Below are 12,561 nucleotides of genomic sequence, written 5' to 3'. Positions count from 1 at the left end.
AGTTGCAGGAGAGTGTTAGCTTTAAACAAAAACAACTGAAAAATTAGAATCCTAAGGCGGCTGCATTCCTTCTAAATCAAAAGCAGCTGAAATATAATTCCCCTTGTGCTGTGATGCCACCTGCGGGATTTTTGTGGGGAACACAACCCTGACCGCAGCGTTCGGATTTTTAATCTTGGGGTTGAAGGTTTATTTTAAAACCACAAGAGCATGATGTCCTCCTGAGTCTATCAAAACCAATCTTTCCCACTCTGTACTTAGCTATTTCTGTATTGAATTTCAGGAAAGTTGAATTCCTTCTCAGAAACTTTGTTGCGTTGCTGTCAGCAATTACAGACCTGAACCCAACACCTCATATGCTTCCTGTCCACAGAGGCATTTCTAAAATGCTTAGTGCATACTAGATGTGCCTTGTAAAAAACCCACCAGAGTAATATAATCCATGAAAAATCCTGTGAGTTTCTGCAGACATCACAACAGTGATTTTGAACCTGTGAAACTGATACATGTTTTGGAGAGCAGAGGATTTCTGTTAAAGGATTAGCATTTGGAAGGCATAATTAAATGCAAACTTCAAAAAATAGATCTGAAACTGTAATACAACTAGTCTTAAACTCTAGACAAGTGACCTGAGCGCTAAACATTCGAAATAGAAAGATCTGAATTATGGCTATGAGTCTTTTACTAACCTATGTATTTTGGGCAAGACCTTTCATTTCACAACACAGAAAAGGCCATAATACATGAGAGAAGATACGTACTCTTCAGGACTAAGTAATAATGTATGGAATGCATTTTCAACTCACTTGTTTCTTTTCAAACATAGAATTGTTGTCACTAAATTGTGGGTTGAATTGCCCAAGTAAAGCACAGAGCTCTCATTCAGGCCAGGAGGGCTGCTGGATGTTCACTAACCACTTTTATCCTGATTGAGAAGGACTGGACAAATTCAACCCTCTTGCTCAGTGAGTGCCCTTGTTTTTCAAGGATGTCAAATACCTGCCTGGTGGATGCAGCACAGAGCTGTGGGATGGCTGCAGGTGGGTTGGATGCACAAAGTAAAACATTTCAAAGATATTTGATATTTATTATGAGTAGATACTAGAGGATTTTTTTTTCTCTCAGTGAGAAAAAACAGGCATTGGAATAATCTCTCCAGGGAAGAAAGTTGTGGATTCCCCAACACTGGACACTTTTAAAGTTGAGCTGGACTGGGTTCTGGGCCATTTTTACACTGGGCTTTTTGCCAGGTAAGGTTGGACCAGATGATGCCTGAGGTTCCTTCCAGCCTGGTGTTCTGTGATTCTGTCATAATGTGTTGCTACAATGGAATTGTTATATAGAATCAACTTGCAGAGAGAAAATACGTTGTGAAATTCACATTCAGATACTGGAAATGACCTCATTTTAAAAATGCGAGGTAAGTGAGGAGATCAGCAAAATGGTGAGCATGTATGGTGGTACTTTTCAGCTACTCAGAGCTTTATTACAGAATTACAGCGTTGTTGATGCGGGAAGAGGCAGAGCCACCTAGAGCCCAGGGCAGTGTCCCATCGTGTTGAGTATCTTCAAGGACGGAAAATACATTTGGCCTCTCTGGGCAACCTGTGCCAAGTGCTGTTCTAACCAATCTCACAGAAAAAGAGATGTTCAGATGAAGTTTATAATTTGTGTCCACTGCCTCTTGTCCTGCCAGCAGGATCTGCCTTTCCTGACACTTCTAGATAAGGAATGAGTCCTTGGAAAAGAGCATCTGCCAGTAACAAAGTAGTTGAAGGTCTGCTGCAGCAGGCATAAAAAATGAAAGATCAGCAGCAACTGTACATCCATTTACTAAGAATAAATGTTCCTGCTATGTTCTGTTAGGAAACTTCTCTGCTGTTAAAAATCAGAGCATCAAAGGATGGCACAGTTGCTACATCCATGCTGCCAATGCCTTTATCTTCCCCTGGATCAGTTCATGGCTGATGGACAGCACTGCTATGCAAAGGAAACTCAAATGAACTATTCAGTTCGGGAAACTTGGCACTGAGAATGAGGACTGAACAATTTTTTTATTGGAGAGTGTGGTCCAGTGATATTAACTCAGTTTGCTTATAATTGTGTGTATTTGCTATTTATTTACTCATTGAATGTGAGCGTGCTGCTTCTGACTGTGTAACAGAAAATGAACACAAGGTGTGATGGATCATGGGTGACACATCAGAGCAGGAAGGGCCACAGTAATGGTTAACATTCTGTGTTTCTGTACTGCACATGGCCTCGATGCAGCAACAATGATGTGAAAAGTTCAAAGAGCATTTCCGAGGCTCTGGCCCTTGCTCACACCCATGTTTGCCTCTGAAGTGTTTTAAACAGTTGCCAAGAGAAACTTGTCCACATGAACATAACAGATGCTTCTTACCGGATTGTAATCAAGCCTTTGCATATTTTTGAGTGTGCTTAAACTTGACTAAAAATCCTCAGAATAATGAAAAACATCTCAATTCCATGAATTGTTGTTGTTACAATCTGGACTGTGTTAGCTGCTTTGCCATCACAAGTGATGACCTGGGAGAGGGGTAACTCAGCTCCCCTCCACAGGTCACGGCTTCGCCTGCTCTGTTCTCAAGCTGTGGTCACTGACCAGCACTGCCTGGCTGTGCCATCTCCCAGAGCAGGGCTGGGAAGTCTGTGTTGAGGTTGTTTGTGATGGCACATCCTTATTAAATCACTTATGGATGGAAATAGTTCCCATCTCTCTTTTCTGCTAGTCTCTATGATAAACATTCTGTTATATAGTTTAATTTATCTGACTCTTTCTACCTATGCAGTTTCTCCTGTTGAAACCTTCTAAAACCTTCTAAACCTTCTAAAGATTTATTTTTTTCTACTTTGGAAATGTGTATTTGCATTTCTCACATCGCCTTTGACTCATCTGGGCCTTGAGTGAGATCTCAAACCTGTGGTGCAGGAACACAGTAAGTCGTGCATTATGGATATGAGCAGCATTTCAGAAAGTACTGCAGTCACAAGATGCTGATGCAGAGTTTACACTGCCACTTCAAGCCTGTTAAAGAAGAAAAATGCACAACCTGCCATATTCAACACGTGCACTGGGAATGTGTGAATGGCAGCATTTGTTTTCCAGCATGAAAGCCAGACGGGCTGCTTGTTGTATCTTGTTTTTTGGCCAAGATGTCCTTGCTTCTAATCTGCATGGAGCTGGTGGTGCCCACAGCCACTGCTAATGACAATACAGCCACAGCTTTGCTGACAGCAGTTCCGTTGCTGCATGGAATTAATGGCTGCAAATATTTAAACTTGCCTTGTTATGATGCAGTGGTCAGGGTTTGATGGCTGCTCCTGACTCATGCCAGCAATTCCACGGGTACTTGGGAGCTGCTTTTACTGCCCTGAGCAGGAGGGACCAGAGTGAAAAGACCAGAGGGAACTGAGAGGAAAATTAACTACTGCAGCTGAGTGTACCTGAGAATGAAACCATTCATAGTTACCCTTTTAACCGTTTTGCATGCTTATAGCCAGAGAACACCGTGTGTAAATTATGTAATAAGTCAGTGTGATCCTGCATCTTTGATTGCCATTTGTACTTGAAATCCAAACTTAAAAGTATTAAACACTCTTATTTGGATTCTTTACTAAAATTGCTAAATTCTCTACAATGGCCAAATGTGCTCTTCTTGAAGAGGCTTATATGGAGCCTGATACAGAGCACTGTGATATAAATATATTTCTATGCATATACATATGTATATTTGTGTGTATAAATGCATATATGTGCATATGAATATATCTTTGTTTATATTTACTGAATGGTGCTCCTGCTGCTGCAGCTTAAAACTTGGCTAAAAAAGTAAATTTATACACCAAACAGTAGTAACAACCCTTCCACTTCTTCCACTGTCAGCAAACAGTGCAGAATTGCAGAGCAGCAAGCTGAAGAGCAGGCTTTAATTTGAAATCTGCCACATTAGCACTGGTGAGAACTTCTGTTCTGCTGTATATCATAACCCACTGATGGATTCATTTAACCCCCTAGGACTGTTCAGCAGTGCTGCAGAGGAATGCTGGCTTAGAAGGAGAGGCAGAACTGGATAAAACAGATTGAAAACCTTGGTATGTATTGCAGCTCATGCTGAGAACCGAGCACAAAGAAGCAAATTGAGAAATCTTGCCAAGCACAACAGAAGGCATTTGCAAAAACACTGGAGTGGCTCTTTACAGCAAGAAGCTATGGAATTATGAAGGAGTGTCAAAATTACAGAGGCATCAACACTTTTTGGCTCAGGTTACTCTCCTTACTGGACCTGGCCAAATGAAGCAGAATCCAGCTTTGAGGAAGGCAAAGAGAATACTCTGGGGGAAAGAACAGATTTATTCTGTTCTAAGAAAGACTGAGATCTAATTAACAGTTATCTGTTAATACAAGTTTGAAAATAATTGATAGGCACACAGATGTGTTTTATATATATATACTCACCTATAATCAGAATTGTTCTCATATATATGATAATATAATGAAAAATTTAAGGTTAACAACCTTTCTTTATGTAAGTAATGGTAGGATTACTGCACTGTTTCAGGAATTATTGCATCTTTAGGGAAGGCTGTCCATTATTTTTTATTCTCCTTTATGTCCTAGGAACTGAAAGACAAAAAAAATCCTTTTATAAGAGCTTTTATTTAGATATTTCACTGTTGCCTCAGAGGATCATCTGGTCCAACCTTTTGGTTCATTTAGCACCATATCCAGTTGTATCTTGAAAACTTCTGGTTGAGGGGACTCCACCATATCCCTGGAGAGTTTATTCCAGGGATTTGTTGTTATCACTGTAAAAAAAATGTCTTTTTTTATATTGAGATGAAATGCTCACACTTTTTTTTCATTAAGCAATGCATGTACAAAGTCCATTAAAATTAAGAACGGTTTTGGGTAATTGATGTTTCCCCAGTTTTCAAAGTAAGCACCTTTGCTTTCAATATTGGTTATGAACAATTGGCTTTCCATAATGCAAATGTTGGTAGCATTGAATTTGTATAGAATTATAGCTTCAAATATAACTGAAACCTTCAAGCTTCATGGCATTTATTACCAAAAGCTGATGTACTACTTAATGACTTAATTGATTATAGTTGTGATAACTTGATACAAAACAAGCTGTTTGGGCTTGGAAATATTTTTCTCACAGAGTTTTTGTTTGTTTGTGGGCTCAGACTCTCTTTGGCTTATGCAACAGGCTCTGCAAAAGTTTGCAGCCCAGAGAGGGCTGGGAGAGGGCACAAAACATGCAGTGCCTGAACACCTATATGGGAAGCAGAAAGCATTAGCAGTGGTAGGTGCAGCCACTCTTAGGAGGTGACAGAGTTACGTGCAGTTGTCACCTTCATTACTGCTCCACATGGAGCAGCTGGAGCCACTGTCTCACTGCATAAAAGCACCAGTTCAGAGAACTTGCCAGAAGTTGCAATCAGGTCTTACACAACTCTGGCAGAGAAATCTTTTTTCCCCTCACTAGTTACTTTTTGGGATTCACTTGACTATAGAGTCACGTTACAGTCCAGACTTTAGATACAAAACTTATATAAAAAGTTTTTAATATATTAAAAATATATAGATATAAATATAAAACTTTATAATATATATAAAACTTAGGCCACAGTCTCACAGAGCATTCATGTATTTGTATTTGCTCATGTAAATGCTCCCAAAGCTCCCTAGGAATAGAGATGGTGGGGAAAAGTTTTGAAATGTTCTTTGTTATGTGCAAAAGGAAGAGCTGGAGACATGTCATGAACTCAGTAGAGATGTATAAATAACATTTAATCTTCGAATCAAGAGACACAAGCGCAGATCTCCAAGTGACGACAGTGGTTATGTCAGCACAGCATGGGAGAGCAGCCAGGCTGTGAAGGGACACTGCAGTTCTGCAGTTCCAGGTGTGATTTTGTGTCTGTTTCTCACCTCTGAAATTCAGATGCCAGCTCCTGCTGGACTCAGAACTCAGCCAGAAATCTCTTGCTTTTACTTGCTCTGGTTTGTTCCTGTGGCTGATCCTCTCCTGGGGGTGTACAAAGCAGCACCTCTGGCATCTCCTCTTCCACGCCACCCTGCTGGGAAGAGCCAAAGGAAGCAAACTGAGAGAGGACAGTGGCATCTCTCTGGAGCCAGTTATTGCCTTTGCTGATTTTCAGCAGAGAAGCAAATAATGTTTTGTAAATGTTTCATCTGGGTCCCGTTATAAAAGCAACAAACAGGCTTGTGCTGCTTTGAAGAGCCCTTGTGCTGTCTCCATTGCTTCTAAGTGAACCCAGATTTCCACACAGATGGTGACAGAAGATCATTAGCACTTTTATGGGAAACTCCTCTGAAACCTGTATCAGATTTATCCCTGTCAAGTTCAAATTTCCTAAGTTCCAATTAAGGCTGGGCTTGGTTTCTTCTGTTTTTTATCCCAGTTCAACTCAATTCAAAACCCACAAGTAAATAGTTCATTCCTTTGAGGTAGTCCAAGGTCTTGAGAAAACCTAGAAAATACTTAAGTGCTTTTATTCATCCAGAAAAAAAGAGCATAAATCCTGTACAGTCTGATCGCTGGACTTCCATTTCAGAGTTTAGGATTCTGTGAAATCTCATTGATTCTGTACATATTTAACATAACCTGTCAAAAGCTTCACTCGTTTTCTAGCAAGCAATGGACACTCACATATAAATTACACAACCACACAACCTCTGGGCTTAAGTTCTGCTTATCCCAGATTCATCACACAAATTAAGGCAACATTTTTGTTATAATTTCTCATCAAAGAAAATTTCCAGAGACATATAAAAGTAAATTCACTGTATATTCTATTCCACCAAAAGTATGTTTGTAAAGCTCTTTACTAAGTTTTCCAGTGTGGTGCATATATATATATTTTTTTTTTTCTGAAGACGTTTATATTTCTTTTTAGCAGGCATCAGATTTGCTTCAGCTAAACGCTAGGCAAGTTAAAAGGCTACACATTGAAGAGATATTTGCTAATTATTTGGAAAAAATAAACAATCTGAATTGTTTGAAGTTTCTGGGGCAATCATCTGAGCCATTTCAGTTCAAAAAGCTTTTCAAAAATGCATCCATTCTATTTCTGTGTCCAAAGTCTAAAGAATCCACATAACAACTTTCAGAAACAGATGGATTATCACCATACTCAAGTTTTTTGCATCAAGACTTGGATGATTATGTGCATGAGTCTTCCTCAAGGTATTTGGCAAGAACACTTTCACCCCTGAGACCCCCTTGACATCTATTTGGGAACATTATCTGTGTGAGTCGTGCATGCATGTAAGTGCAGTTAGTTTTAAGTGCTTATTTTGAGAGAAAGGAGAATATATGTAGTGTTGCTGACTCCATAAAATTACATGCATTCTGCACAAGGACACAAGACACAAGTGTTTATTAAAATAAAAAGCTTTAATGCTTTTGCATTTCAAAGATTTAGCAGAAAATAATTGCTACAAACATGCTACAACATATATGTTCAAAACGTTTTCAGTGCTTTCTTTCAAAAAGTTCAGCATTTTGGCAAAAATAAGTTTTTCTGTATATACTTCAAACTTGGCTATCATAATACTGATATAAAATACTTCATGTAGAGTAAATTCAGGTGCATAAAATACAATAAGTAATAAAACATACTGTTTGTATAAACATTTAAAGTATAAATTTCATTAGATAACATGCAAATACTGCAATATTTTAAATGGCACTTAAATATAGATACTGAGATTCTTTATAATTTTGCATCCAATATGAGATTCTGAAATGTACAAAACTATAAAAAGAACACATGTCTTCACTGAAGTCAGGTACTAGCATAGAGCTTGATTGTCATTTTACAAGCAGTGAGCCCAAAGTCCTGCAAGTCTTCACTAGTCCAAGGAAAGATGTCTACTGAAATAGGCCCGGGGCTAGTTAGTTTTCTTCATAATAAAATATGAAAGCATATTTACATGAGAATAAACTCTTAAATTTTTGGTAAGGTAATTAAGTAGCAGCAATCTGTTTCTTCCAAAAATGATGTTTAAAATAGGTGCATGCTTTTGTTGTCACTGATATGCATCTGAATAATATAAAATTGGCATTCTTCAGTAACTCAAAACACTGTTTAGTTCATTGTTGAAAAACCCTATAAAATCCCTTCTCCTCAAAACCATAAATCCATAATGTCAGAACTTTCCAGAGCATATTTATCTTTCCAAGATTCATGGAAAACAATCTAATTGTGCTGAAACAGTCATCTGACTAATTATGAATAAGGGAATCATCTTTTCACATTTTTCAAATACTTTCAGTCCTTCATTGAAAAATGTAAGTCCATTAAATCTTGCACATTTTTTGTCTTCTGGTTCAGTGACCAACAGCTCCAAATGTCCTTCACAATACAAATGCCACAATGCTCGTGCATGTTTCCCAAGCAGTTATATGCAGTGTCTCAGTGCTGATGACAAGGTGAAGAGAAGGCTGATGAACAGGGAGTGCAGAGCAGGCACCACTTGAGCAGAAGCAGAAGAAATGCTAAAGGAAACTTGCACTTGAGATGCAATTAGAGCTGACAGTGGCACGTGTGAGGCTAATGTTGGGCTATCCGAATTGATCAGGGACTCGATCTTTTCTGCTTCTTTATTGCAGGCTTCAATCTAGACGGGAAAACAAAAGTTATTATTTCTCTTCTTGCCATGTAAAATGACAGTGCAAAAATATTCCAATCAGCACATAAGATTTAGATAATTTTGGGGAGTAGCTGGAAAACAGATCAGAGGTCTCATCGAGGACTCTGGTACTATGAAAACTCCTGTGGAAGCCCTCAGTAGTAGAAAAGGAAAAGGAAGGAAGCTAAATACAAGTTATCATGGGGTGATGTGTTTTGAATGTTGAAGCAAAAAACCCCACAGTGAATTATCACTGAAGACAGTGCCCCTAAATCTGAGGACTTCCTTCCTGATTGACCAACTTACTTCTTTGAAGTCTTCAACAGTGGAAAAATCAAGATTTTCTCCTTCCTGGGACTTTTCTTCCGAATCAGAGAAAACTGATTTTGTTTATGGGGAAGGGAGAAAAGAATGGAAGTAATAGAACCCGAGAAACTGCAGGTTTCAATTTCCCCACTGACATGATGAAATTAATCAATTTCTGTTTTTCCACTTCACTTTCTTACTGCACCCCAGAAAGTAATTTAGTAGTAAATCTCTTTAAAAGCATTGGAAGCTGCCTCTGGTGAAGTTTAAAGTTGACAAGCTAACATCTGGAGGTCCAAAGCTTTGAAAGTTGAGGAGTGTCAGCAGTGGGTGCCACCAATGAGGGGTGCAGTGGTGGCCTGTGATTTCAGAGTCCTCCTCCCTGCAGGAATCTGACAGCACCTGCTGCAGGTGGAGTGAGAGCTGACCAGGCTGGCAAGACTTTCCTTCCTAAGTTCTGGTAACATTTTGGGCTAAGTCTGCTAGAGGAGGAGACAGAAGTTGGAACTGAGTTGGACCTAACAGGGCACGAGCAATCCAATCACACACAGTGTATCTGCCTCAGAAACAAGCACCATCCTACAGGTACAAAAGTGAAGCAAATCCATGCTGGGTAAATAAAATAATAACATCATCTACCTGCAATGGTTTGGGGTTCTGATCCACAGGAATGATGAGAATCACGATTTCTGATTCTATGCTTAGGTATCCAAACACATCACACTGTGGCACTGACACATGCAGGCGGATTTTCTCAAGTATGTCAAGTACTGTTATTGGCTTTTTATTTGTTACCTGGAAGAAAACAAAGAACTCTGCGGATGATGTGACACTATGAAAAATTCTCCTCCTCAGTTTTAATAACATTAAATCATGCCAGGAAATGTGTTTCAGCCATTGAACTACTGAGTTCTAAACTACTCTAAATGTACCAAAAGACCTAAAGGATTCAATATTTCTAAAACATCATTCTAAGAAATGATTCACTGATTCTAGAAAAACCTGAAAAAAAGAAAAAGTGAAAGAAAGAAAGGGGAAAAATATTTACATCTTATATTAACCATGCTTTTGATATGTGCTGTTCTCCACCTTCATGGTTAACGTGTCTATGTAGCACATACCTCAAAATAATGTAAATGCTTATGTGTTACAGTGTTTGTGCTCCTACACTGGAAACAAAAGGCAGAGCAGCCCTATGAACTGTCTAGTATTTGAAGCAGTTTTTTCTCACGTCAACCAGCTGTCTGAACTAAAAGAGGCAGACATTACAATCCAGGTATTAGGGTGCTTAGTAGGTGAGAGTAGTTATCACCAACTACTTGAATAAGACCAATAAATTCCTTTAACTAGAAAGCCTTCTTCTAACAGAAACTAAAAATTCTTCATGGTCACATTCTGTAATGTATGAACTGAGAAGCTGCAGTAGCCACTGTGTCCCTGGTACCATTAGAGATGACAACTGGACCACACTCCAGGATGCAGTCATGACCCAACAGACACTGCCACTCAGCAAAATTGGTCAACACACACACACAGAGCACCTACAAACACACAGTCTCTGACAGGAAAGCAGTAGAATCATAGATGCTGTTCCCATATAATTTGTCTGCACTATTACAAGTCATATAAACTGCAAACCTGAGTCTGCTTGTTTGTGCCTACTCTAATTCTGTTTTGCTTCACATTGTAATTCAATTTATGACTCAGATTAAGAAATAAAGGAAAGCATAAGCAGTATAAGGAAAAAACCCCTGACAATCACAAGTAACAACTAAAAATAATGGCTTTTATAACATGTTAACCTTTCAGGAGGAAGTGCACCATAACTTGACTTTTCATATACCATTTAACATTAGGCATGACTGAACTGTTTACCCTTGCAAAATTATCCAGCTTGTCTTTGTCATATAAGATTCTCAGCATTCCAGCACACAGTGGACAGCAGGCTCCTATGTGAATTAAAGAAATCTCAGTAATAAGAACAAGCAGTCTTTTCACTTTTAAGTAAGCAAAGTCAACATTGGAATATTAACTGAGAATGAAAATAGCAAAATTACCAAAGCAAAATAAATGTTTCAATTTGACAGTAGAATTGCACATTTCTAATATTTTTTTAACACTGAAAACATTTATAATGCAAAATCAGTCACCTTTCAACACACATCTACTACTATCAGCATGAAGCAACAAGATGAATTTTCATTCATTTTAAGATCCTTCATTATTGTAAGCTAAAAACTGGAGGTACTGTATGTACCACAAGCCAAGATTTTGCATGGATGCATGCATACGAACTACATAAATGATGGATTTCAAGAGCTGAAATATGACAGGAGCATTTATGCACATTGCAAGCATTAATTTCTGCAGTTACACCATATTGGAACTTAAAATCTTTAGAAAACAAGGAAGAAAAAGTGCTTGTCTGACAGACTTCATATTTCTCCTACTGTTTTTCCTCACCATGTCAGAAACAAAATGGATAATACTTCAACTTTCTATCCATTATTAAATCCACTCTGCATTTATATGTGATTCATATAGTGACATTTACAGTATGAAATGTTATTACAAAGCATGAAGACCCTTTTTCAAAGGGGTCAAGAAAGGAGGAAAACGAATAAAACTTGTTTTAAGAACAGAGCTTTTCTTGCTCTGTATGACCTGTGATTAGTTGTTGTTTCATAAAGGAAGCACTTATGAAAACAATAAAAAACTGATTCAAACCAGCACACTGCAAAACTACTCCTGCTGTCTTCCACAATACTGTGAATACATATGGTATTTTACTCTGTCTTCTAATTAAGTATCATCTTTGCCCTTCTGGGAACCCTATGCTAATGACAGCTCAGCATTCCACTGTGGTATCTGCGCTGCCACTTCCGAAAAATTACTCACCGGATTCCTAGAAGCATCCTACCCTGGACACCACAAACCTCATTTGTTTCTCCCAAACCCATCCCAGCTGCCAGTCTCTAAAAGACTGAATGCATGCCTCCTAAAGCAAAGGTCTTTCCAGTTCGGGTTCACTCATCTGAGTCCTGACACTGGCTTTTTCTACCCCTAAGTAGAATCATTGCTTTATCCTTTCTGTTAATATAACATGTTAAAGCCTAAGATTTTGTCTTGGCTTGCAAAGCATGTAACCAAAAAGGATGTAACCAAAAGTATGTATTCTATCACCATCTGTTAAAACCAGGTGAGGCAGTGTTCTTTATCTTTTCCACAACCCATCCTTCCTCCAGGGAGATATCTTCTGTTAATGGGCCATTGAGTCCCACTGTATGACTGATAAGATTACATCATCCTACTGGGAGATGCTCCAGCCAGGGGGAGGAGCCAAGCCTTTCCTAACTAGATAAAAACTTGAGATTTGGAACACCGAAGCAGCCTTTTTCCACTGGATTCCAGAGGAAAAACCAGACCTTTCCACATCACTGGACCTTCAGAGGAAAACTGCATCCTTCTACAGGACCACTGCTTCAACTGAACCACATCTGTCATCCAGGAGGGCTGAAGCCACCATTTAATGGGACTGCTACCAACACCCTGACTGACAGGGTGTC

At 38.9% G+C, this 12,561-nt stretch overlaps 1 protein-coding gene across 3 annotated transcripts in view; it reads right to left on the bottom strand.

The window, feature by feature from the left end:
- Nucleotides 1-7,432: 7,432 nt before the first annotated feature.
- RECK (reversion inducing cysteine rich protein with kazal motifs) overlaps nt 7,433-12,561 on the bottom strand; it is a 47,065-nt gene continuing 41,936 nt past the window's right edge. For all 3 annotated transcript variants that reach the window (XM_014876787.2, XM_088168322.1, XM_088168332.1), the window contains 3 exons: nt 10,871-10,944; nt 9,635-9,790; nt 7,433-8,677 (listed from right to left, as the gene is read on the bottom strand). In XM_014876787.2, the coding sequence (XP_014732273.1) occupies nt 8,459-8,677; nt 9,635-9,790; nt 10,871-10,944 (449 nt within the window). In that variant the 3' untranslated portion in view covers nt 7,433-8,458. The remainder of the gene's footprint in view (nt 8,678-9,634; nt 9,791-10,870; nt 10,945-12,561) is intronic.

This window comes from Sturnus vulgaris, chromosome 1 (assembly GCF_052056855.1).
Source record: "Sturnus vulgaris isolate bStuVul1 chromosome 1, bStuVul1.hap1, whole genome shotgun sequence".
Taxonomy (NCBI): domain Eukaryota; kingdom Metazoa; phylum Chordata; class Aves; order Passeriformes; family Sturnidae; genus Sturnus; species Sturnus vulgaris.
This window is presented reverse-complemented; position numbering and strand designations above follow the sequence as displayed.